This window comes from Denticeps clupeoides, unplaced genomic scaffold, assembly GCF_900700375.1.
Source record: "Denticeps clupeoides unplaced genomic scaffold, fDenClu1.1, whole genome shotgun sequence".
In the NCBI taxonomy this organism is placed as follows: Eukaryota; Metazoa; Chordata; class Actinopteri; order Clupeiformes; family Denticipitidae; genus Denticeps; species Denticeps clupeoides.
In genome coordinates, this window is record NW_021629760.1 from 2,501 (window position 1) to 30,107 (window position 27,607).

Consider the following 27,607-nt stretch of genomic DNA (forward strand, 5'->3'; position numbering starts at 1 on the left):
TTGGGGAAATCAATAAATCAACAATAAAACTCGTTTACATCAGAAAGCCCTTAGCAGTCTGTGTCTGACAGCGCGCACACACACACACACACACACATACTTCTAACAGAAGTAAATTAGAGGACAGTGTGTGTGCATGTGTACACACCACTGTTGTGCTGTTGCCATCTTTACTTACTGTTTTTCAGAATCCCTCAGACAACACGGTACTCACGCACACACAAAGTCAAAAACCATCTAATCTCCTATCTGAGCTCTTACATCCTTACATGGAGCTCCAGGGCCAAAACAGCCAGATGATACAGTCACCAAAGTATTCTACAGGAGAAACAACACACACTCACATTCCTAAGAAAAGAACAGAGTGACATAAAGACGGTTTGGGCGTGGTTAGGGGAGATGATGTGAGCCACTGGTCACACCACCAGGGTCAAAATAAAAAATACTGAAGCTGAGCAGTTCATGACAGTGAGACATTTTTACAAAGCCACCACTGATGTGTGTGTGTGTGTGTGTGTGTGTGTGTGATATACTCTGGGGGTTAGTAAGTCTTCAGCAGAGATCAGCAGCTTAGCCAAGACTCTGAGTTTAACCTTAAAAGGTGTGTATGTGTGTTTGTGAAACACAACCTGTGCTTTTCTTTTAACTGCAGGCCTCTGTATAAATTCCAGACAAGATGACAACGTTCAGCACACAGGAAAAACACATTTACACTTACTTCCACACACACACACACACACACACACACAGCCTGCCAAAATTAACTTGCCACCTGGATATACATGAGTGCTTAATTGGTTAATTAATGCAGTGATGAATATATTTAAACTGGCAACATGCTATTTAATCTTAAGTGATTAAATCTTAAGGCTGGGCTATGCAGTGCTATGTATGGAGCTGGGATATGCGGAGCTGTGCAGGGCTGTGCAGTGCTGGGCTTTATGGGGCTGGCTTGTGTGGTGCTGACCTGTATGGTGCTGGGCTGTGCTGACCTGTATGGTGCTGGGATGTGTGATGCTGGGCTGTGCTGACCTGTATGGTGCTGGATGTGTGGTGCTGGGCTGTGCTGACCTGTATGGTGCTGGAATGTGTGATGCTGGGCTGTGCTGACCTGTATGGTGCTGGGATGTGGTGCTGGGCTGTGCTGACCTGTATGGTGCTGGAATGTGTGATGCTGGGCTGTGCTGACCTGTATGGTGCTGGGATGTGTGATGCTGGGCTGTGCTGACCTGTATGGTGCTGGGATGTGTGGTGCTGGGCTGTGCTGACCTGTATGGTGCTGGGATGTGTGATGCTGGGCTGTGGTGACCTGTATGGTGCTGGGATGTGTGATGCTGGGCTGTGGTGACCTGTATGGTGCTGGGATGTGTGATGCTGGGCTGTGGTGACCTGTATGGTGCTGGGATGTGTGCTGGGCTGTGGTGACCTGTATGGTGCTGGAATGTGTGATGCTGGCTGTGGTGACCTGTATGGTGCTGGAATGTTGTGATGCTGGGCTGTGCTGACCTGTATGGTGCTGGATGTGTGATGCTGGGCTGCTGACCTGTATGGTGCTGGGATGTGTGATGCTGGGCTGTGGTGACCTGTATGGTGCTGGAATGTGTGATGCTGGGCTGTGCTGACCTGTATGGTGCTGGAATGTGTGATGCTGGGCTGTGCTGACCTGTATGGTGCTGGGATGTGTGATGCTGGGCTGTGCTGACCTGTATGGTGCTGGGAATGTGTGATGCTGGGCTGTGCTGACCTGTATGGTGCTGGATGTGTGATGCTGGGCTGTGCTGACCTGTATGGTGCTGGATGTGTGATGCTGGGCTGTGCTGACCTGTATGGTGCTGGGCTGTCTGACCTGTTGGTGCTGGGCTGTGCTGACCTGTATGGGCTGGGCTGTGCTGACCTGTATGGTGCTGGGCTGTGCTGACCTGTATTGCTGGGCTGTGTGTGCTGGGCTGTGGTGACCTGTATGGTGCTGGAATGTGTGATGCTGGGCTTGCATAGCTGTGTGATGCTAGGCTAAGGTTGGATGGTGCTAGGCTGGACTATGCGGTAGAGTGCTGTGCTAAAATCTCTGTACTCAAACAAATTCATAAAGATGAAGAGAATTTGTTACATGAAGACTCAGATAAAAATGTCAGCAGGCACTTTAACTCTGGTTTGTCCCTATACTTTCCTTTCTTTGTGAATCGTTACATCCCACTAAGATATAAACAATAGAATGAACACACACACACCCCTTAATTGTGGATGTGGAGGAAAAGTGCCGACATCTGATACACGTCCTTAACACACTCTCAGAGTCTGTCTCCTGGGTGTGTGTTCTACACGTCTCAGCCTTTGTTAGTAAAGTAGCCTTATTCACACTCACATCCATGAACAGTGGATGTACGTGTTCCCAGAAAAAAGACACAAAGGATGCTACATGAATAAAGCCCATTAGGTGTGTGTGTTGCACAGTTACACACAAACACACAATTTCTGACAAAGGAATGAAGGGATGATTAATGATGTTGTCAGGAGATACAAGCAACTGTGAGGCTCAATATCTTGGGAAACACACAGTCACACACATTCACCTTTGATCTTGTGCCCCTGCAGGGATATAAAATTTTATATCTGGCTGGAATCTATTATGTGATGCCTCCCTCCTAACACACACACACACACACACACTGTCTCTCAACACACTCAAATTCCTCAGAGTTCCCTTTAGTGTGTTTTCCTGCTTCTGTGCATTTCAGTCTGAGCATGTACCGCTTTGTAAATCAGTGAGACATGAGCCTATAGAGCTTCAGCTGGTTTCTCCATTAGTCACAGAAAAAAAAAAAAAAAGACTCACACACACACACATCACAATACCAGTAAAAACGTGTATGATAAACGCAGAGATGCAACCTTGACTAAACTAGAGATGAAAATCAAGTCAAATCTCACAGCATCCAAAACGGTGACAAATGATCACAATAAACCCGGCTTATTGCGCAGCTTCCACTTCATGGAGTTGAAGTGATGTTGGACTGGTTATGGCACTGAATATTATTTAGCTGTTTTACAATGTTGACAACATTTGAAGGATATGAATAAGTGAACGCGTGTCTTGTCTTGATATTTGCTTGATGTGCTAAAATGTTGAGTTGATCTTTACTTTTTTCAGGACCAGTTCAGTCCACAGGCTGAAAATATTTATTAAATGTGATAATTTATCATCATATCAGGGTCTTCATGTTTTGATGATTTATTAGTCTATACTTCATCCTAACTGAAAGAGTCATGTTGTTGTGGACATTATACATTTGAATGGAGGAATAAGTAATGATGAAAGGGATGTGGTTGTGGACCTGAGGGTGATGGGGGTTCAGGGTGGTGTTATGTCCCCGTCTCACACCTCCCTGCTCTCGCCTTCACTTTGTATGTGAGCACAGATCTCATTACAGCGCATTACAAGCGGCTCAGGTTTCTTCGATGCTGTGCAAAAAAAGAGGAGTCTTTATTCTATTACACACACACACACACACACACACACCACCCCAAAAGGGTCTATGCCCCCCGATGGGACTGCAGAGTGGCTTAAAATATGGAGGAGAGGGGATCATTCTTGCAGTTCTGTATTCTTGGCTGAATCAGATAGGAAGAATAAATCCCATCACTGCCTAAAAGCCTCCACACACACACAATAACTCTCTTACATATTCAGAAATCCCAAAAGACACACATGGCTCAAATTCATTACATGTGAACACACAGATCTACAACTACACACAATAGTAAACACACCAGTATGTAAATAGGATTAAGGATGTGTATTTACCTGTAACTGACACACAAAATGAACACCGAAGGCTGAGTGAGTGTTCGTCACATCATCTGCTTTAGTTTCCCTCATAGAGAGGGAAACACACAAAATTTACATGATAATCTCCATAATCTGCACACACTGAAACATGAGGCCGATTGTTGCCAGCATTTCTTTGTGTGTGTGTGTGTGTGGAGAGGTATCACAGGAGTCACATCTCCACTGAGCATAAAGCACATGAGCAGCCAGTCTCTTTAAAAAACATACCTGAACAGAGAATGAGTAGGGGTGTGTGTGTGTGTGTGGTGGGGTTTTGGCAGCCTTACGAAGTTATGGCCAGAGCCAGAACACCACCACTCTGGCTGCCTTATAAGTCCACAAGCCTCCTCTCTCTCTCTCTCCCCTCTCTGCCTCCATCCCAATATGAAGAGTGTTACGGAACACATTCTTGCGTTTTGGTTCAATTTAAAGTAATGAAATCGAGAGGGGAAGAAAAAAAAAAAAGAGAAAAAGACAGACGTGCCGTCTGCCAAGAGCCTAAATTAGAGAGCGAGGGAGAGATAGAGGTATGCACTGGATAAAGAAACCCCGAGGAAAAAAACTGGCCTCTGTTTCAGATCAATATCGACACGCAGGTCAGAATAGTAAAGCCTAACGACTCCATCTAATCAGATCAATTCACGAGGTAGCAGAAGAACAGCGTCCCTGGAAGAAAAAGAACGAACGAATGACCAGCCTAAAGGACATTGCAGACCAGAATTATAGGCTTATTGGATATTTATCTTAACTTTTTATTTTATAGCTTTTGAATATGTATATGTGTGTGTGTGTTCTGAGGCTCACCTTGGTGAAGAACACAGACAGGTGCGTCTCGCTGCCCAGAATCCAAGATGGGATATTTGGGGGATTTGAGGAACGACCCCACCTGCAGAGAGGCATGTTAGTATTATTTTTATTAAATAGCTAATTGTGCATTTATTCATTAGACTCTGACCTTATCCCCCAAAGTAAATATTCGTTTATACCTGACAGACAAAAATGGATGTAGATTTAGGTTTTTGGAAGAAATGGATTCTGTAAAATGCATGTAAACATCTGAAGAGAATTATTCACTTAATCTGTTTATTCACTTGAATCTGATTATGCTGTGGACCAATAAAAGACATAAATATACAGTGTTCTTTTAATAGCACAGATCAGTGCGTGTGTGTGTTTACATGTTCATCTAAGGAATCTCCGCAAAACGTCCTGAGGATGTGGTCGATTAAAACACACACAACACACACACACACACACCACACACACACACACACACACACACACAACACACACCATAAAGCCTGATTCTCACAGAAACACACACATTGCTGGTGGAGACGTGGTTTCTGGCTGGAGTGGTCCCAGCAAAACCAAATAATCATCATCATTTTCATTCTCGAACATGACACACACACACACACACACACATTCTGAAGCAGATCACTATAATCATTGTGTAGGAGTGGATACAGTGGATACTGAAAACGTTCACTATAGTGTGTGTATTGTGATGAGCAGTTTGTGTTTGATGCTGAGGTAAGAATGTGTGTGTGATCATCAACATTGTGGTTTTGTTTTGGCTCGAGAGTCACTGTGTGTGTGTTGTACATGGAGTGGAATTTTCAGCTACGGGCCAGTCTGACTCTCGGTAAAAGTGTAACTGTGTGTGTGACGGTCAACAGAATCCGGACTGCAGTCGGTCCAACAAAACGTCTGGAAATGGGGAGAATTCACTTGCAGCTCCTCCACAGCACACAGGACGTGTGAGGAACAAGACAAGCGTTCCAGGGTGGGGGCGGACAGTTGACACCGCCGTAGTCTAATGATGTCAGGTGGGACACCATGTTGCTTACCTTACAGTAGCGAAGTGACTCCATGAGTGTGAGAAACCCAACCGAAGCCTGTTCATGGATCCCCTTCAGCCCTGAAATGCACACACACACACCACAAACTGAAAAGTAGAAACTGTATTCATATTGTTTGCATGTTTCAGGCATGTGTGTACAAAGGTGTTCAAGTCATTTCACAGTTACTGGGGACATAAAAATTCTTAAGTTGTTAAATGGCGCCGCCTTCAGGTGATAAATATGTTTCTCCACTCAAAAGGTTCATTACTGCTGCTGTATTTGTATATAGAGCAGTGGTTGGGTAATATAAGAAAGAGAAAAAAACACTCATATTGAGCAATATTACATTTTATCACGATTTTAACAAAAAACGATAACTGTAACAAGATAAATACAAAATATAGAAACATGCACTCATTCATATTTTAGAGGCAGTGAACTGAGAAAACATGTCCAATGCTGATTATCGTAATCACAAATCATTAATTGTGATCCTGTAATGGCCCCTAAATAGGTTTAAATTCATTTAATTAATGCAACCCTCAGACACAAAAGAAAAAATTCCTTCAGCAAAAAAAAAAAAAAAAAAAAAGAGCTCAGCGCTAGTTTTTAAAAACCACCTCACCCTTGCTTTTAACACAGTGTGCAGTGTTTTATGTGGTTCTTATGTAGTCCTTTTATAATTCTTTTACTATGTTGTCTTAAAATGTTTTCTGTTTTATTCGACACCATGTTTTAATGAAATTGCTGTATGGTCTCTTATTTTATTCTAGATTTTTATTGAACATGCTTTATAAATAAATATTGTGTGGTATGGTATAGTCTAGATCGATTCAAAATACTTGACTTGAGAATGTAATTCATATCATAACTGAAATATCAGTTATGCCCAGCCTTCCTTCCACCATCCAAGTCTTAAACTCACTCATTCCAGAACACTCTCTATCTCCATCCCAGACGTTTGACGCGGCACGACCAGACAGCAGGAGGTTGATCAGGCTCTGACTGTGTGAATGAAGAGAGAAAGGTCACTTAAAGAGACAGGGCAAAATAAAATAATAAAAATATATATATTTTCTCCGGTCTGGAGAGCAGATGTTCTTCTCCAGAAAGGATGAAATCCACAGACGTTGTGAGCTGCTTCGACAAGGAACTGTTTCCTTTCTATGGAACAGCCATTCATATGGAAGGTGATGTTCCGACACAAATCTGCTGACAAGGTCTGAAGATATTCTGGAGGTGAAACGCAGCACACAGTAGTAAAAGCTCCAGACCTGCCATGGCCGAAAACTGGCTCAATGAGGGTCTCTGACGGGTCTTCAATCTCGTTCCGGATGTTCTCAATTCCCTACATATACATACAGCAGAGTATTAAGAAAAGGCACTAATAAAAATACACACACACAAACAAACACACACACACACACACACCTTGGTCAGAATGACTGAGTAGAGGAAGAGCAGGACCCCGAACTTATTCCTCCAGCTGTCATACAGAGACAACACCACCTCCCTCAGCTCACACACAGAGCTCACAGTCTGCTTACTGAAACACACGCACACACACACGCCTGGGTTAGAAGAGAAAAAATGTCTGCCTATGTTTCTGCAGTGGCTAGAAATGGTGATAGGTGTAAAGAGTGCTTTAGTCATTCTGCTTCACAATACAGAGAGCGGCGGCTCAGACGGTCGGATTTGGAATTTGTCCAAAAGGTCACCTCCCGTTTCTCACCCACCCCTCCCCTAAAACATTATCTCAACCGACCGTCATGGCTTCCGAACAAGTGAACCATTGCAGTTACTTGGTAGATGGATGTAAAAATGAGAACAAATGTTTTGTTTAGTTCATTCACGCGAGACTTTGAAGAACCAGCTCACTTTATTTTTTCTGGAAAAAATGCAATACGACTTCCTGTCTGCGCCAAACATTGTTATTTGTGAATGGTGTTGATGCAGTCAGTTCACCTAAACTTCTATAGGCCTCTCTCCTCCTCATTAGCATTTAAAGCTACAGACTGTGAACCGATCTCATTGTGGGACTGGATCAAAGTGTCTAATTCTGCACCACGGCACGGAATTTTGGAAAGAGACTTCAGATACAGCATTAGGGGACCAACAAAAACGAAATAAATAATAAAAAAAAAAATTATAAAAAGAATTTCGAGGGACCTTTAAGTGTCAGTGTATTTAGATCCTCCAGTAGCTTGCATCTATGCAACCCTAACCAGTGGACCCAGAAATACTAGAAGACTTATTTTCAAACAGTCTTGAATGGGTATGAAATGTGAGTGTAGTTATGAAACATCACTTACTGAATCAGAGAGTGAAACCGATCAAAGCCAATCTCCTCAGCAGGCAACGCAGCTACACAAACAAACACACACACACAGAAGAAAAGTCCACACATCATCACACTACAGATCAGGTCTCAGTGTTAGCCCAGCATTCCGATAACCGTCTGGTTAGTTAATTCATCTGAAAACACACATACTGTAAGTGCATTTTAAGCCATTTTTACAGCCATGATTCAGCACTGTTTTACCCTTCTTTATCCCACCGTTTTGGTAGGTTCGTAGGTTACTCACTGAAGGCTACCAACATTCAACCAAATATTTGGTTGGCTGTAAATATATACCGGAGCCTAATTTTGTGCTTTCACCCCTATATCTGAGGGGTCCATTCAGTCACTGGAAATGTTTTTTTTGTTATATGTTTCCAGCACAACTTTTAACTTCTGCCATGATTAACCTGTAATCAAAATGCTCCAAAAATTCACGGGAGGTCCTATGAAAGATCAGCACTGCTGTGGATGGCAAATGTCCTTGGCTTATTGCCGAAGCGCGTCACTGTGGGATCTGGACTCACCGGGCGTGTGCTGCTCTGTGGAGCGGCTCGGCTCCGGCTGCGAGGGGTCCGCGTTCTCCACCGCCACGTCGGCGTTCTTCCTCCGCGACCAGGCCGCCAGGCTGAAGGTGTGCGCCTGACTCTGGCACGCTGACTCCAGCAGCTCACTGAGAGTGGAGCAGAGCAAACTCTTCTGTTCCTCCTCTGCAGCCGCGTGTGTACATGGGAGAGGAGTCATTATGAAAACAAGTGTAAGAACAGACAGCATCTTCTTATAATGGTGGTTAAAATCGATCCAACCAATTCAGACTCACAAGCACAAAAAAAAAATAAAAAAATGTCATTGTGATAAACAGCACAGCACACGGTGACACAAAGAAATCTGTCCTCTGCTTTTAACCATCACCCTTACTGAGCAGTGGGCAGCCATGACAGGTGGCCGGGAATCAGTGTGTGGGGACGGTGCTTTGCTCAGTGGCACCTCAGTGGCACCTTGGCAGACCGGGATTCGACCCGGGGCTGCTTCCTTAACCGCTAAGCCACCACTGCCCCATTCATTTGAAAGTACACTACAGCCCAGCCATTCCACCAAAATGAACATAGAAACACTTACATTACAAATACTTGAAACAAAATGTAGTGGACTGCTTATCAATGTTTTTGGATTGCAGTGATTTTGGAAAATACATATCAGGATTGAGCAGGATGCACAAAGTTGTATATTAGTGTTAATAGGGAAATAATGTGCCTATCTATATAAAAGGAATTGAGGAATTGAACCTGGGACTCCTCTGGTTTGGTAGGCCACCCTTGTGCAAGTTTTGTCCCTATATGTTACTGATCTGGTGAAGAAACACTCAGGCCTCACCTGAGATTTCTCTCCAGTTGGCGTTTTCAGCGTTAAACAGCAGATTCTTCAGTACAAATGCCTGAAACAAACATACACAAAAACCAAAAAAAAATCTGACTGTGGTGAGGAAGCTTATTGTTGCCTTGTGAAATGGTCTTTGTCCATTTCTTTCCAATCACCCAGCGACTTGCCAGAGCTGGGTGTTACTGAAAACCCCTCACCTGCACGGGTGCGATCACAGCACAGGGGCCGCCTTCAAACTGCTCCAGAGCCGTGCGCTCCGTCTCGCTGAACACGAAGCCTTCAAACAGAAACACGAGATCAGCTCAACACGCCCTCCCTGACCACACAACAGGAACAACGTGCCTCGGGCCAGATGGCCGCTCACCCTGCGACCACCTCCTGAAGGGAGATGGCGCCGCCCCGGCGCCGGTCTGTCTCCCCCACACCAGCTCCACCACTTCTCGGCTAAACTCGGACATGGTTCCTGCCCTGGACGGGCCCGCCGCGGGTCGGGAGTCTGACTGCCGGCTAGCCGGCCAGCGTGAGCTGGGTTCCTGGCCTGTTGGTCACCTTTCCCGGGTACGGAGACCAGCTGCTCTTTGAGAATGAAGCAGGTGGCATTGGCCACAGCAAGGGGTGGCCGCGGAACTGCCCACTGCTGCTACTGACCACGGCTGAGACTAGCTGACCGCAGGCTGCCAGATCCCCAGATAACGCCAGGACCTGTACAACAGAAACATGCAAGATTATATGACAAATTTTCAGCACCAAGACATATGCAGCAATTTCTTGCCACCATTAATCCTCAAACTTAAGTGTCTTGCTCAGGGACACGATGGTAGTAAGTGGGGTTCGACTTGTACTACGCTGACTGGGTTAAATCGAATTGCATCTCTTCATTGTTTTTGTTGACTAAAACTGGACTGAAATATTCATTGATAATCCTGACTAAAATAAGACTAAATAACTTTTAGTCTTAGTGGGTTGCAGTAGCCTAGTGGGTAACACACTAGCCTATGAACCAGAAGACCCATGTTCAAATTTAGAACAAAACTAAACTTAAAAACAGGCCACCAAAAATATAGAGTTTGTACATATAGTAACATCAACGCAAGACCCAAGGATTCTCAGCAGACCGGCTTGCCTCCTTCCCATAGGGCATCGTGGTGGGTAGGTGACACACAAGCACTCGACAAAAGGACCTGGGGCTTCATCTCCCATTAGTGACTCTGATGCACAGTCCTGAAAAGCCAACACTGCAAGCAGGACCAGCACAGACTCTTCTACTGGATCTGACAACGCGGAGCTGTGCAGGTGCATCAGGGAGTCTTGGTTGCTGATCCTAACCACTGCAAGCCAGGATGCAGACCCACGGAGCTACACGATGATCCAGTTGGAGCCCATTTCTCTGCTTCCAATACATCTTCATGGAACATCTCATTATTATGTTACCTGGCAGTGGCTGGGATCTATTGCGGCTGCAATTCCCTTCACCGGTGTTATATGTGCGTGCTGGACAAAGGGTCAAATTCCAGCATTACATTACTGACCAGCAGGCCCATCACATCTACACCACCGCTCTGAAAAGACGGCATCGTTTAAGAATTACTGCTGCACTCGTGGACTCGTTCATTATACCGTCATTTTATGCCTAGAACTGCCCCCACTCTGCTGCCGCATGCACACGAGCCACCAACAAAGCCAGTCAGATCAACGGGCAGCCGCGCACCCAGGGGCAGCGGGACTCACCTGAGCAGGTATCCGGGCAGCAGGAGAGGCTAACGGGACTAGCCAGTATCGATTCAACCGAAAGCTAGGCGGCTAGCTGACGCCGCGAAGCCGCTCAGAAATGGACCACGGCGATTTTCAAAAAAACGAGAGGAAAAAAAAACACGACAGGTTACCACAGGCAGACAACATCCAGGCGGCAGGTTTGGAGCGAAAGCGGACAAAAGCGACTAATGCGCGATAATGCACTTTCCGCCCATTCGGTTTATTTACTACAGCCGCTACAGGCGTCCAGCTGCGTCTGGATTGGTTGGAATCCAGATGCGTGACGAGGGCGGTGATGTTTAACGGCTTTCCATTGGCTTTCATCAACGTCAATCAAGTTACGTCGCTGTCACACGCCATGCTCCCGCCTTCGTTGCCATATGAGCATTTTATTTAATTCGTTTAAAACGCGTTGGCTGCTATCTACAGTACTTTACAACTCGTTATATCCATATGAACACCAAGAATCTAAGAATTTAATTATAGGGTTAAATTTAGGCACAGTACACACAAAAGTTGTTTCCAAAGCCCTGAATGAGGCATGAGAAAGGCGTTGTTGAAATTACCACGTTCTCTTTGTTCTTCTGTGGGTTCCGTAGGTCCACAGACACGTGTGCGCCGCTGTGCCGTGAGATTCTCTAACAACTGAGCGGACTTTCGCGATTCTCGGCAGCGTAGACGCTCCACTCGGGATCACACCGAGACATGGGGGGGCAGGCGAAGAGCAAGAAGAGGAACCCCAACAACAACAAGCCCAGGAGGAGGGAGACCAGGTCAAACGGAGGTGTGTCCAGCCGTCTGTCTTTTTCTCCCTTGTTTTCACGACGTTCTACTCCGGAGCTTAGATTAAGTTTTACTGGTTTGACTTTAAACTGAAAGACTAGCTAACTGTAACTCGTATAGGATAGACTGACCATTCAGAGCGTAGATAGAATGAACCAAAACTGAGAACTTTATAAATTCTGGATGAAAAGTTAACTCCGTACATATTGTTCCTTCTGTAAAGGCTTTTATTTGCGCTGACATTATTCTAATGTTACTTGTCTGATGATGATGAACCTTGTTGGCCATATGATTAATTGTATATGTAGATTTAATATGTGTTATCGTGCCCACAATCCATCTCCTGTGTTGCAGGTGCCGGGCTGGTGGGCTTAACATCACAGGAGAGAATGAAAGTGAAGATGCAGGAAAAAGCTAAGAAGAAAACAGCAGAAAAATACTCAGTAGAGCAGCTTCTGGAGAAGGTTCATGCTCTTTTATCTGTTCATGTCACCTCAAAATGTCTAGACCAGCAGGGATCCTTATCTTTCTCTCTCTCTCTCCGCAGACAGAGGAGTGTATGGATAACTTTGATCTCCAAATGGCACGTTTGTTCTGCCAGCGTGCTTTGGACATAGAGCCGTCCAGCCTGCGGATCCTGGAAATGCTGGGCAACATCTGTGCTGAGCTGGGAGACGTGGACAAAGCCAAGCAGGTGATGCACGACTGCGGTAGGATCTCTACGGTCTGATAGGAGCAGTGTGCTCTGCTCATGCAATGTTCTGTAAAGCCTTGCAATTCAGTGTATTTTTCTAAAATATTTTCAATTCGGTGCAAGACGAAGTTTCCCAGTTATGTGGCATCGCATCATACTATTACCTCAATTATATAATGTAATGCTCTATGCTACAACGCCACACAATTTAGTGACTTGATAGTTAATTAACTTGAACCGTGGTTTGCAGGCAAAGTTGAACATCTTGCCTTACCGACTTGCGTCCTCGTCCTCCTTGATGCTCTTGATGCAAACACCACTGAACGAGTGCTCTGACACCTCAGTCCTGTATTCGACAGACACGCTTGAAAATAACCCTATTATCTACGTACTAACATACAGATTTGTGGATTTACACATGTTGTTTGAACCCAAGCTGAAAGGCATTATATTAATATTTATTAAATAATTCTGTCTTTCCATTTGGAGCTTTTATTTTGAAATGTCGCAAACCATCAAAAGCGCAGCAAGACCCTTAAACCGGAAGAGCGGCTGCAGCAATTTTAAAAAACAATGTTTGTGTGTACGTTCCCAGGGGGCAGTGGTGGCCTAGCGGTAAAGGATGTGGCCACTGAGGTGCCACTGAGCAAAGCAGCGTCCCCACACACTGCTCCCCGGGCGAGTGTCATGGCTGCCCACTGCTCACAAAGGGTGATGGGTTAAAAGACACATTTCCTTGTGTGCACCGTTTGCTGTGCTGTATATCACAATGACAATCACTTCACTTCACATAAAAGACTTTGTGAAAGTGAAGATGTGTGAACGTCTGCCACTGCATACTTTACTCAGGTTGCATACGTGACCAACCCAGACTGAACACCGGCCCTTACGGGCCAAACACAAGACTGGCTCACCGGGAATCATCCTGGTCCTGCTGATTAGCCACTCCAGACCTGGTTAGAGGGACGGTCTCCCTGGAGACACTCAGGCTTAAGTGTCTTGCTCAGGGACACAATGGTATCAAGTGGGGTTTGAACCTGGAACTTTGTGGTCTGGGTCTGAATCATAGGCGAGGATATTTCAAAACAGATTTTAAAAAAGAAGAATTTCAGAACAGAACTTGACACAATCGTTAATAATCGCTGCAATTTTTTCAAAGCAATAGCGAAAGTAGAAAAAAACTTTGTTTTAACGTCATTACCTTCAGTTTTTTTTCTGCTCTGCAGGTCTTTCTCAAGGCTGCTGAACTCAGTCCGGACCAGGGCCACAGTAAGTACATGTATCTGGGCCAGATCCACACGGGACGGGAGGCCATCAGCTACTTCAGCAAGGGCATCGAGATCATGACGGACATCCTGGAGAAAGACATGCAGGGTGTGAGTAGAAATGTCATAAATGCAACGTTACGCCGTTTTCTTTTAGTCCCGAGTTGCATGCAGAGCGTGTGGGACTGATTCTCCATCACATCCTGGAGGTTTTCAGAGGGGTGCAGGCCAATCAGTGTGTGAATTTTGTGTCCGGCGCATGCAGCCGTTTCACCACCAGGGGGTGATGTGGCTCCACAACCTGCTACTCGTTATACCCAGCAGATGTCACTGTTTTATATAGTGACCTTAAAAATGTAATTTCTTTCAAATGAACACAGTACGTAATAAGAACAGAGCCATTAAGGATATTTCAGATATAGGAGCCAATTGTTTGCGGTTTTATGTGGAAATAATCATGATATCAGGAATAACAGAGGAACCATTCCGCTGTGTCTCCGTGTGCTGTGCTTGCTGTGCATCATAATGGCAATCACTTAACTTTCACGATAAGATGGTTCTGCCTGCATGCACTTTTTGAAGGAAATAGACTAGCCGTTAAAACTTGAATTGTTAAAATATGCTGGCTGATTTGCATAAGTCATTGTACGTCCCTCTTAATAGGCTAGTCCTGAGGAGGCGGCGGCTTCTGCTTCAGAGGGAGGAGCTTCTGTGTCGGGAAGAGATGTGTGTTTGGCCTTTTGTTCTGTGGCTGAGATATACTTTACCGACCTCTGGTAATTTGACACACACACACACACTCTCTCTCTCTCTCTCTCATATATATATACACACACACACACACACACACACACACCTCTTGAAGCTCATCGAGAGAATGCCAAGAGTGTGCAAAGCAGTAATCAGATGTGTTCATTCATAGTTTTGATGCCTTCAGTGAGAATCTACCAACGTAAATGGTCATGAAAATAAAGAAAACACATTGAATGAGAAGGTGTCCAAAGTGTTGGCCTGTACTGTACATACACACACACATCTATACCTAAAACTAAAATCTATTTGTTTATTACAGTTATTAAATCTTTTTCATTGCTAGGGATTGATACATGTCTACTTTCTCTCAACTTGGAAGTAGTTAATAAGATATGAACTCAAGAAAAGACGCACACAGAGCCTGGCAGATTCCTCTCTGCTGTCATGCGCTGCCTTGATTGAACTGTGTGTCAGCACTTCCTGGCCAAATGAAAAGTTATTGATTAGATTAGAGGCGATCGGGCTGCCGCCCACGGCCGGAGGAAGGTCCCTGTGCTCCCGAATTCAACCTTGATCTTAGCCCACGAGGTCTTCCAGTCCTCCTGTCCATCAACTGGAGCATAATTGCATTTAGTGGCTGAAGTGGCTGATTGAAATGGCCTCATGCTAGCAGGGATGTTGCATTGTGCAGCATTGATTGGGGGGACTAAATGGATTTAAATGAGAATCATTTTGACTAATTAATCACATTGACACTGACGGAGGCCGTAAGAAATCAGTAAATACTGTATCTATGTTTAATACGTATTTTCTTAATAGTTGTACTGTGTTTCAGTATGGAGGATGGTGCTGCGGACCAGTGTAAAGAGTCCATTACTAAAGCGTTACAGTACGATCCACTGAACCCAGAGGCTCTGCAGCTGATGGCCAGTTACCTGTTCAGCACACAGAAGACAGAAGTAAGAACGCACACACACACACACACACACACACACACGCGCACACCTAGCGGGTAAGGAACCAGACCCATAATTAGAAGGTTGTTCGTTCGAATCCCGATCCGCCAAGGTGCCACAGAGGTCCCCTTAATGAAGGTATCGTCCCCACACACTGCTCCACGGGCACATGTCATGGCCGCCCACTGCGCACCAAGGGTGATGGTTAAAAGCAGAGGACACATTTCACTGTGTCACCGTGTTCTGTGCTGCATTGTTTGACAATCACTTCACTTTCACTACTTTAACTTTCATTATGTGTTTAGTTAGTTGCGTGCTAGCTGTCCAGTGGGTAACACAGTATGAGCCTGAGTGTCTCCGGGGGGGACTGTCCCTGTAACTACTGATTGTAAGTCGCTCTGGATAAGCGTGTCTGGTAAATGCTATAAATGTAAATGATTTAATCAGGGCAGAACTCGTGTGTGTGTGTGTGTGTGTGTGTGCGTGCGCACTAATTAAAGTGCATAAATACCTCTCTGATCAAATAGAGCTGAGATAATCAGTTGCAGGGTGGACGTAATGTTTATGTAATGAAGCCCTATTGGGATTTAATGATACTCTGTGTGTGTGTTTTTCTAATTGTTTAGGAAGTTAGGGTTAATAGAATTAACCTTGTTATTTTAAGGTGTGTGTGTGTGTGAGTGAGAGTACTAGTCAGTTTCCCTATTCTCACAAGGCTGCGTTTCTGACCTGGTTTCATAATGAGACGATGCACAAAAAAAAAAAAAAAAAAAAAAAAAAAACACATTCTGTAATAAGAATGATAATCAGATTCTTAATTTTATTATATTTTACTGCCTGGTTCAGTGCAGATATACAGAAAAACGGACTGAATTTGAGTTCAAACCTGACTGTAGGGCCTCTAGATGGCAGTCAGTGTGTTTGTGTGTGTTTCACTGTTGGAGACACCAGGATTCATCACCGTCTCTTGTCTCATGATCTGCAAATTTTGGGCTTTATCTTTGATTACCATAAACAGGAAACGCCGCATCACACACAAAATACTCCACAATCACAGATATAATCGCTGTTTACAAGAGCCAGAACTGCGTCTTTAAAGGTCCCATAACCTAATTGGTCCCCTGAAGTCCTAAATGCAGTTATTGTTCAGTATTACAGCCACTTTGATCCAGTCCCACAATGACATTTCCCAGGACGCGCCGCTTTGGTGACGGTAGCTGTAACTGCTAACAAGGAGGAGAGCGGCCTATAGAAGCTGAGCGGGCATTCGCGGAAATGACATCACCAAAACCAACGTTTGGCACAGACAGGAAGTCGTGTCGGGTGTTTTTCCAGAAAATCTACATTTTTACACCACTTTTTACGGCATTTCTAGCCCTTGCAAGACCATAGACAGGCTAGGAGAACTCGTATTAATGTTAAATAATCTCACAATGAAATGTGTCCTGAATTTAACCATCGCCCTTTGTGCGCAGTGGGAAGCCATGACAGGCCAACCACCCTATACTGAAGGGAGAAATTAAGCCCAGTTTTAACCAGCCCCACCCTGCTGACACACCAACACACGGCTGACCTTTGACCTCAGCATTGGCAGGACATGCCAGGTGTGATTGTGTTTTCTTTTTTTTTTTGGGTTACAGGAGGGACGAGACTACCTGCTGAAGAGTGTGTCGTCATGGTTACCCAGCCTGAGGAAAGGTTCTGATTTGTCCACAAATGAGCAAGAAGAGAGTGCACAGGTTGTGTATGAGCGTGTGAATGGTCTAATGGGTGAAATCTGTCGTGTTTTAATAAATTCCCAAGCAGCTTGTAATAATCAATGTTTGTTATGTTGCTCTTGTTGGTTTTTTGCTTTTCGCTTTTATTTCATCAGGGTGAAGAGCCGCCACCACCACCGCCGTACGAGGCGAGAATCACCACCTCCAAACTCCTCGTCGAGGCAGAGGAGCATGAGGTGCTTTCATTCACCTGATTGTGTGTGTGTGTGTGTGTGTGTGTGTGTGCGCGCTTAATTTATTTTGATGGTGAATGCATAACTGAGTTGGGCGTGGCCCTTCAACGCACATTAGCCGCAGGTTGGCGCACATATGGACCTGTGAGTGTTTATGACTTAATTGTGTGTGTATAGGTGTATTAAGAGCAGGTGTGTGTGTCTGTGGCTGCAATAAAAATGCTTTGAGAGGGAAATGAGATCTTCGTTTTCCTTTAAACTGCATTTCTGCTCTGGTCTCCGAGGAAAACTTTCTATTTCAGCTGCGTTTACACACTACCGCAGCCCATTCAGGGTGTGTGTGTATATGTAGATATTAGATGTGTGTAAGGTGCTGTCTGCTGGAAGTTTCTTGAAAAGAAATGTTTGAAAGACAGGATGAACGTGAAAGTGAAGTGATTGTCATTGTGAAACACTGCAGCACAGCAAATGGTGACACAATGAAATGTGTCCTCTATATTTAAACACCACCCTTGGTGAGCAGTGGGCAGCCATGACAGGCACCCGGGGAGCAGTGTGTGGGGACGGTACCTTCATCAGGGGGACCTCAGTGGTGCCTTGGTGGTTACGGGTTCACTTGTGTGTTTGCGATGTGAAGAGTGTGTGTGTGTTTGTGTGTTTGTGTGTGTGTGTGTGTGTGTGTGTAAGAATTGATTATTTGCTGTGTACTGGTTTATGTGACCATGCTGAGTGGGTGCTGGTTACTGAGGGTGAACTGGGAGAACGTGGGATGCGTTGGTGTGTGTGTGTGTGTGTGTGTGTGTGTGTGTGTGTGTGTCTTTGTTGTAGGTGTGATGAGGTGTGAGAACGGCATCAGTTTTCTTTCTTTTATAAATGTGGCCATTGTTGCAAAGAGAAATGAGCCAAGATCTGTGCTCATTATAGCGCCACCTGTTGGTGGATGTGGTGTTGCTACATAAAGTCTTCAGTTTGAGACTGTAGAACCAGGGGACAAAAACTGTTTCAGTGCTAATGAAAATTTCACATATGAGGTAAAAAAAAAAAAATAACCCACCATTCTTATTTCCCCGTGTTTACCTGGATGACGTTGCTTATGAATCTGAGATGAACTGTTTCATCACAGAGGATTCATCTGAAGTTTCTACTCATGGACTGTCAAGCATCTTCAGTCCTTCTGGGATATGTGTTCAGGGCCAGAGATTCAGTTATTAATATTAAACCAAAATGGCATAAACAGAGCGAGGGTGAGGAGAAGAGCGATGATGAGACCGAGGAAGATGACAGGAACACAGGGATGAAGAGAGACCGAGTGAGAAGGACCTGACAACTCTGTGTGATTAATTTTAATGTCTCTACGCTGTCCATCAAACCTCCACGAGAGGTCAAGAGGTGTTCAGACACAAGTCTGCTCTCCTGAGTGGAAGTAGAAGGATGGTGGGATGCAAGATGGATCCGTAGCCCAGGGCTCATCTCATTGAAATTCGCAACATTCTTTTATATTTATATATATATTTATTTATTCATATATATTTTTAAAAAATTTCCTTGTGAATTGTCACGGTTTCCTAAGTAGGAGCATCTTCAGTCTGATTGTTGAACGCCGTGTGTTCTCCTCTGTCAACTTGTTTGATTAGCTTATGCAGTGGTTCAGCTATATGACCTTAATTGTCATCATGTGACTTCCCTTATGTATGAGGGGCGTGGCTTAATGAGTACGGTGACCGCCGCTGTGTCACAAACAAAAACATTTAATCTCTTAACCCCGTGAACTGATGACTGCGACAGCTTCTAGAACATTATAAACTCTGCACGCCGTTATTAATGTGGCTCCAGGAACGTAGGCGTCTTCCTCATCCATCTGAAAATCTGCATATTTCTGGATACGAGCGCTCGTTAATAAAGCAGCCGTCCCGCCTGATTCATCATTTCCTGTGGAAAGTAACGGCCGAGGAAGGAAAACTTGTTTTTCTGTAATGGAGGAGAAGATGGATGGAGGGGATCAGAGGTGAGCGGGAGGGGTCGGCCAGTAATGATCATGTGTGATGAATATGTATATATCTCTTTAGTGTGTGTGTGTGGGAGATTCCAAAAATCATTTGAAAGTAATGCACATTTTAGGTATTTGATTTTGACCCTGAGGTTCTGCTCCAGTCCTGAGTCCTTCGTTGTGTTAAATGAGTGAGACCTTCATGGAACGTTCTGTGCTCTGAGAACGTGGAGCACCAGGTTCTGCATGGAGGTGTGCTTCTTGGAATTCTGGTCTTTGAGCTTTTGTTTAAATGCTTTTCTTCTTTTTTATGAAACTATTTGAAAGACTGGCTAAACATCCTCCGGCTCTTTTTGATTGGGAGTGGAGTGTGTGTGTGTGTGTGTGTGTGAGAGAGAGAGAGAGTGTGACAGTGAGGATAATTGAGCTTTTGTATTTGCGTCTGTGAGCAAGACAAGTCTCACATCTAATTAAGTGTTGCGTTAAATCTGAACTTCCAGACCCGCCTCTTTTCTACTTGTACGGGGTCTTCGCCACGCCCTATTCTGTGTTAAAACCAGTCAGTCTTATTCTGTTACTCTGTGTGTGTGTGTGTATAACTTCTCCTGCTACTTGGTTTAATCTGGTTTAATTAAAAAGAACTTGTCTTAAGCGATGTGGCACCGGCTTAATCTACAGTGGGCAGGTGTTTTAATGTATGTGTGTGTGTGTGTGTGTGTGTGTGTGTTAATGTGCAGGAGACCCATTTAAGAACTCAGTAGCTGTCTCTACCTGCAGTAAACACACAACCTGAGCACAGAACCTACTGTGTATGTAGGCCAGAAGAACGGTGTGTGTGTGTGTGTGTGTTTAGTAATTGGTCAGGTCAGGGTATTTAAAGCTCTGTGTCAGAATATCAATAAAACACTAATAAGGTGTGTGTGTCTCTAATTTCAGCAGTCAGAGCATTTAGGTCACTCAACAAGTAGATAACTCCACTGGGGTAAAAATCCAATAACACACACACACACACACACAGGACTGAATTTTTCATTTCAGGGTTGAGGATGTTAACAGTAAACAAGCAGTTCAGAATAAACGTGAGACGTGGAGCTTTAAACCTGTTGAAAGATTAATCACTGCCCTTGAGGAGCAGTGTGTGTGTGTGTGCGCGTGTGTGTGTGTGTGTGTGTGTGTGTGCATTTTTATCAGTGAGAGGACATGGAGTCCTTTTGTTTTCTGTATATTCATTTATTCAGCAGCTTTAGTTGTGCTGTTCTGAAAGTCAGGAGAAGTATTACTTTGCCCTGTGAAAGTGAAGTGATTGTCACTTGTGATGCACAGCACACGGTGCACACGGTGAAATGTGTCCTCTGTATTTAACCATCACCCTTGGTGAGCAGTGGGCAGCCATGACAGGCGCCCGGGGAGCAGTGTGTGGGGACGGTGCTTTGCTCCGTGTCACCTTGGCGGATCGGGATTCGAACCGGCAACCTTCTGATTACGGGGCCACTTTCTTAACCGCTGGTCTGTGTGTGTGAGTATAAATACACTTAGTAGTAATTAGATCCAATAGGCACACAGAGCGAGCGAGCGAGCGAGAGAGAGAGAGAGAACAGTGTTCGTTAGATGTTCAGCTGCAATAAGATATGCTAATGTTAACGTGTGTGTGTGTGTTTTTATCTTGTCATCACAGCAGCTCAGAAATGAGCTCTGAAATCTTGTATATCTTGATTGCACTAATAGCCATGAAATGTCATCTTGACAGAGTGAGACGGCGAGAGAGATGCAGCTGTGGGACAATATAACAGGTCATCTCTATTTCTCTGTCTCACACACACTTCTGCTCTTTCTGTCTTGCTGGCCAATTGTAAGCGATTTGATTTGCATCTGAAATGCCACATTTAAATATGCAAATGAGGAGCAGCAGTTGGTTTTCTCCAACTTCCTACTTCAGCACCTTCTGTACGTTCTTGTGTAGTGTGGCTGTGTCGGCCTTGCAGGGAATGCAGGGGGGCGGCAACGAACTGCGATGGCCTAGCGGTTAAGGAAGCGGCCCCGCAATCAGAAGGTTGCCGGTTCGAATCGCGATCCACCAAGGTGCCACTGAGCAAAGCACCGTCCCCACACACTGCTCCCCGGGCGCCTGTCATGGCTGCCCACTGCTCACCAAGGGTGATGGGTTAAATGCAGAGGACACATTTCACTGTGTGTTGCTGTGTATCACAAGTTACAATCACTTCACTTCACTATAACCAAAAGGTCACTACGGGCGATGGTTAAATACAGGGGACACGTTTCACCGTGTCACCGTGTCCTGTGCTGCATTGTTTCACCATGACAATTGCTTGACTTTCACCCTAAAATCCTTTCTATGGCCACCCACTGGCCTGGTGTACACACTACAGCGGTTTTATTAGTTTTGAGTTTGCACCAATATTTTTTGCAACAGAACAAAGAAAAAAAGCAGTGGGTGGGGTGGGGTGGGCGGAGCCAGGCAGAGCCACCCACACAGCTGCTGACTGTTTGAACCCTCTGCACTCAGCAGGTCGCACTGCCAGCGCTCGACACTGACTAATGAAATGGTCTTTGCCTGGACCCCGGCCATTTTGCCACCGTCGCTCTCCTGACCTCGGCGCTAATTAACCAGGCGGGCGGGGCGTCGGCCCGTAACCACGTGCCGCTGCCGGGGCTCAGTTACCGCTGATCGTCTCCAACTGACACACACACGCAGATGTCACCGTGTAAGTGTAATGATGTACGGTGTGATGTCATCGCGTGTCTCTCCCTCCGTAACGAGCTGAATGTCGGGCGCTAATGAGCGAACGAGAAGCGTAATGAGCTGCTCGTAATTACACCTCGACGGCGTAATGAGGCTGTAACGATGGCGCTGACCCCGACACACACATTCACTCCACTTCAAAGAGTGTGTGTGTGTGTGTGAGTGTGTGTCTGTCTCTTTGGTTTAAAGGCCAGGGGTTAATAATGTCAACAACAACACACACAGCACAAAGCGGGCATGTTCATTATTGATGTAGTGGTGATCGATTATTGATAAGTCTCGATGCACATTTCAGCATTTTGTCCCCCTTATGTTGCGAGATTGGAGATCCCCTGCTTAGTGGGTCTTTTGCTCTATAATCTTTAATTAGTTTAATTTGAGTGAGTTTATTTTAGTTTAATGTGGTGTGTGTGTGTGTGTGTTTTTCCCTAATTTTTATACAGCTTGACCTTCACACACCAGAGTCCTAATGGATCAATATCACATCTCACTCATACAGAACAAGCAGCTGTGTGTGTGTGTGTGTGTGTGTGTGTGAGAGAGCGATAACAGGAAGTCTGACAGCAGATCTGGGTTCTGCTGATCAGGTCTGATTTGTTTCCATTGAACGGACTGCGGTGGCCTAATGGTTAAGGAAGCGGCCCCGTAATCAGAAGGTTGCCGGTTACCGTCCCCACACACTGCTCCCCGGGCGCCTGTCATGGCTGCCCACTGCTCACTCGGGGTGATGGGTTAAATGCAGAGGACACATTTGACTGTGTGCACCGTGTGCTGTGCTGCTGTGTATCACAAGTGACAATCACTTCACTATAACCAAAAGGTCACTACGGGCGATGGTTAAATACAGGGAGCTGTGTGTGTGTGTGTGTGTGTGTGTGTGTGTGTGTGTGTGTGTGAGTGATAACAGGAAGTCTGACAGCAGATCTGAGCTCTGCTGATGTCTGATTTGTTTCCATTGATCTCCGATCAGCTCCATGTACTCCTGCTGTAGTGATGGGTGCAGGTTCATTAGAATTGATCACTGTATGGGTGTGGTATTGATGGGATCGGGGAAAATCGCTGGCTCTGATTGGCTCGGGATGGACTTGTACATATAGATTTTGTCGTGACTCAGAGTATTGATGAGGCTTGATGCTGGAAATCCCACTTGATGTGGGAGAACGATCAGGGTTATTGATCGAGGAGCAGGCGACAAGCAGGTCGATAAGTAATCTGTCACCCGTGGACCCCACAACACCCCAGCAGAAGGAGGGGCTGACGGAGCTCTTCTGGAGACAGAGTGGCGGGGTCATGGCATGGTGCCTTGGGGCTCACACCGTCATGGTTGTGGTATGAAGTAGGATCATTGTACGCAGGATGATGTGTTACAAAAAGATCTTAAGCAATCCCCAGTGGAAACGAACATGTTTACAAGACACCGTGCGGGTTTTACTCCAGCCCTACTGAGCATCAGTGTAATCACAGTGTAATCACAGCATTCTAGTGTATTGCCATGTTATAGACATCTACTTATTTCTTTCTACCTACAGAAAGCCCTGGAGGTTTTGGAGATGCTGCTGGAGGAGGACGATGAGGTGATGCAGGTGTGTGATGGTGGTTGATGTTAAGCTTCCTCTGGTTGGTTGTGTGTGTGTGTGTGTGTGTGTCAGCCATTTGTCCATATGTAAGTGTAAGCGATTTGTCTTGCACAGTCTGTATATTTTTGTCAGTATCTCTGCTTTGTGTGTGTGTGTGTGTGTGTGTATGCCTGCCTTGTCAGTTGTGCAATGTGGTTGTGTGTTCAGGTGGATATTTTGAGTGTGTGTGTCTTATCCCGAACTGTCACCCCTGCTCATGTTGACAGAACTGTGCCAAGTCCCTGTACACACGTTCTCTCTCTCTCTCTCTCTCTCTCACACACACACACCAAACTTCACATAATTTTATTTTTACTAAAAACATTTAACGTGTGTTCTGTTTTACACACACACACAAAGTACAAAAGGTGTCAAATGAAGTGAACGACACACACAGATCCCCTCTCTTCATTTCGTTCTTTTCTTCTGTTACACAAACTGACATTTCAAGGCTGCAGACAGATTCACAGACACAAGCACTCAGAGTTTAAAAGTTCACATTCATCTCCATCTCTGTCTGTCTGTGTGTGTCTGTGTGTGTGTGTGTGTGTGTGTGTGTACAAGTGTAGTGATTGCAGTAAAATCTATGAAACTGTAGATTGGCTGTGATAAAGCCAAATTTTTTTTGTCTGTGTGTGTGTGTGTGTGTGTGTGTGTGTTGAAGTCTCTTCACATGAAAAGCTCGCTGATTAGAATTTCTGGGAACCAGCGGTGTTCCCAATAATGACTATTTGTGTGTACAGGCTGTTTTGTGTGTGTGGGTGTGTGTAAAGATCTGCATTAGCCCAGAGGCCTGTGGAGTGTCGGCGCTTTCTGATGTACGTCCTACACACTCCGGGCCGCAGTGTTGATCTCTTTACACGAACCCCAGGGTCAGGGCTGTTGGAGAACTTTAACCAACCACATGGTCTCCTGACCTCCCGACGTTGTTTGAAAAGCTGTGGTTTTTGTGTGTGTGTGTGTGTGTGTGTGTGGTTTTTTTTTTTTTTTTTTTTTCTTCTCCCCCAATATCAAATTTACACTCTGTGTGTGATTTATGTTACTGCCTCATTGGTATGTGTGTGTGCATTAGGTCCGGGCAAAATGAATATTTTAAAACGATGAATCTTACTTATTAATTATTTTTTTCTGGATTGTCTTATTTTTATTATTTTGACATTAATTGACTAATATAGCAATCTATACATTCTAATTTACATATCTGAATGGAAAAATGTATTTCTTTAGTTTTTTTTTCTTTGCTCCTAAGCTCAAAATTACAAGATAAAAGTAAGGGTGAAATAAGCACAAAGTAATGTCAGTGGTAGAATTCAATAAAAAATAAAAAGGTCACCCACAGTACTTTTTTTTTTTTTTTTTTAAATCGATGAGGTCGGAGCATTGCCCAGCCCCAGTGCACACGCAGCGTGTACATGATCATTGTCTGCTTGTGTGCAGGTGTGGTATCTGCTGGGTTGGGTTTGTTACCTACGGCAGGAGAAACCAGACTGCCCAGAATCAGAGAACTACAGAGACTGTGCCAGAACCTACCTTACCAGGGCAAAAAAGGTATAAACACACACACACACACACACACACACACACACACACACACCCACCTCTGCCATGTGATGCTCTGCTCGTGCTTCAGTAAAGTGTCCCTGACCCATGTTCCCGTCACCGCGCCTCCCGGTGGTCCCACAAACACCTGCTGTTGCTTAGTTACCAGTTTCAGTTCCCGTCACTTTTCACTTTGTCCGCTCTCTCTCAGCCAATCAGAACGGTCTGTTCAGAGTTGATTTTTGTGATTTAATAGTGTTTGTTGTGGTCAGGAAAATTGAGGAAAGGTGCAGGTGAATAAAGAACCTTGATTGCAGTTTTATCCAGTCCGATTGCTCTGGGAGACCTGGGCATGTTTTATACATGAATACACTTACCAGCCAATCAGAATGCAGGATTCACCCAGCCACACCAAAAGTCCTCACAAAGACCAGAATGTTATATACTTATTACAGTCGGTCCCCATGAAGATTCTGAGAAATGTGTGTGTGTGTGTTTTTTTCAGTTTTTTTTGCACTGTATGCATCTTAATGATCTCACACATACACATCTGGCCTTTCATCTGTGCTCAGACGGTCTCTTTATTCTTTTTGTGGACTGCCAAAATGATTTACCCATAACAACCCGAATCCAGGAATCGCCCAGCCACTGATGTAAACACTATTTTCTTAGTTATTTTTGTTGTACACACAGCAGTGTTCCCCTTGTTCTTCTACATTCTGCTGGTGAATATTTCATGGTTTTGTTAACACTGTGAAATTATTAATGTTATGCAGATGGAAACATCAATTTCTTAATAAGACTGCAGTAATTTGGTTATTCATCAGTCCTGTCAAAATTCTGCTGAAAAGCCCTCCACGGTCCTGCAGTACCACAAAGTGGCCAGCAGAGGCGTTCTGTTGCAGCATAACCTCTATTTACTCGAGCAAGGACGCCAGCAGGGAAGAAAGAACTGCGAGCGCGCGTCCGTTAATCTCTGTGTATTTTGTTGTTCGTATGCGTAGCTGTACGTGAAGCTGTGCTGTGATGACCCCCCCATGCTGGAACACATGCAGCAGCTTCTGACCGATCTGAGATCAGCGCAGGGTGGGGATGCCAATGATGATGATGATGATGACGACGACGAGGATGAAGACACCGTGCCTTTAGATGACATCGCCGACGACTTTATCCAGAGCAGCGAGGAAGAGGATTCCATGGAGCACTGACACACACTTGTTATCAACAGAAGCACTGCAGATGCATGCTTCTGAACATCACACACACACACACACACACACACACACACACACTCACACACATTCTGAGCCCTGACAGCTCTTTTTAAAGAAGCTCCCTGTGTGTTTTAATGTCCCTCCACCGTTATGTAAAGTAATTGGCGAGGGGGGGGGGGGGGGGGGTGTTCTGCGGATTGAAAGGTGGAGATTAAAGAGTCTTTTAGCCGAACGAGCGTCTGACGTCTCCTGTCATCCGTCCCTCCAGAGCTGCCGCCTGATCCGTGGCAGGTTAATGACTTCAGATTGGGCCTAATTATTTTATGATTATGTTAATTATGCTGAGTGGAATGTCTCTTTTTCTTTCTCTCTTTCTGTCTCTTGCTCACACACATCTTTATCTACACACATCTGGCTTAGCTGGCAATGTCATCTAAAACCCATGTTACAGCCTTATTACACCCGGTCTTTCTGAAGAGCTAGATGTGTGTGTGTGTGTGTGTTTGCACTGAATGCATTTTATTGATCCGGTCTTTTTCTCCTATTTTTATTTGTGCAGTAAAATCTGTAACCAAATCTTTGTGTTCAGTGTTGTTATGGCTCCAGAATTTGTTAATCTGAGGCTTTTATAATCCAGTTTAATTGGCAACGCTAACAAGGGTCACCGCCTGATCTGCTCTCCCCTCTTAGTACCTGCATCAGTAGCGTCTGCTTTAGTATGAGTGAGTGAGTGAGTGTTCACAGGAATGGTGTTTGATGTGTGTGTGAAAGAGAGAGAGGGGGGGGGGGGGGGGGGGAATCTTATATTTATCTCCAACCATCTCACTTCATTTTATCTCTGTTCACAGCCACAGGGCCAAACACTAATCCTCAGAAAACACAGTCACTGGTTCAGATGCAAACACACACACACACAAGCGCACACACACTCTCTTTCTCAGGCTG

General features: G+C 44.9%; 1 protein-coding gene and 1 pseudogene across 1 annotated transcript; one reads left to right on the forward strand and one right to left on the reverse strand.

The window, feature by feature from the left end:
- Nucleotides 1-11,390, reverse strand: part of LOC114773592 (ubiquitin carboxyl-terminal hydrolase MINDY-3-like) — a 13,519-nt pseudogene extending 2,129 nt beyond the window's left edge.
- Nucleotides 11,049-26,819, forward strand: LOC114773593 (probable assembly chaperone of rpl4). Its single transcript, XM_028965879.1, has 12 exons — nt 11,049-11,127; nt 11,743-11,927; nt 12,281-12,390; nt 12,474-12,620; nt 13,847-13,996; nt 14,549-14,661; nt 15,474-15,597; nt 17,235-17,333; nt 17,468-17,548; nt 23,823-23,876; nt 25,347-25,457; nt 26,453-26,819. Exons 2-12 carry the CDS (start codon nt 11,849-11,851, stop codon nt 26,654-26,656), a joined length of 1,272 nt encoding a protein of 423 aa, XP_028821712.1. The 5' UTR covers nt 11,049-11,127; nt 11,743-11,848; the 3' UTR covers nt 26,657-26,819.
- Nucleotides 26,820-27,607: the final 788 nt, after the last annotated feature.

Bases quoted from the DNA above. Each gene is read 5' to 3' on its own strand.
- LOC114773593 (XM_028965879.1), top strand. From the start codon at position 11,849: ATGGGGGGGCAGGCGAAGAGCAAGAAGAGGAACCCCAACAACAACAAG. The intron at 17,549-23,822 runs GTGCTTTCATTC...TTCTACCTACAG, and splicing joins TCGAGGCAGAGGAGCATGAG to AAAGCCCTGGAGGTTTTGGA. The intron at 23,877-25,346 runs GTGTGTGATGGT...GCTTGTGTGCAG, and splicing joins AGGACGATGAGGTGATGCAG to GTGTGGTATCTGCTGGGTTG.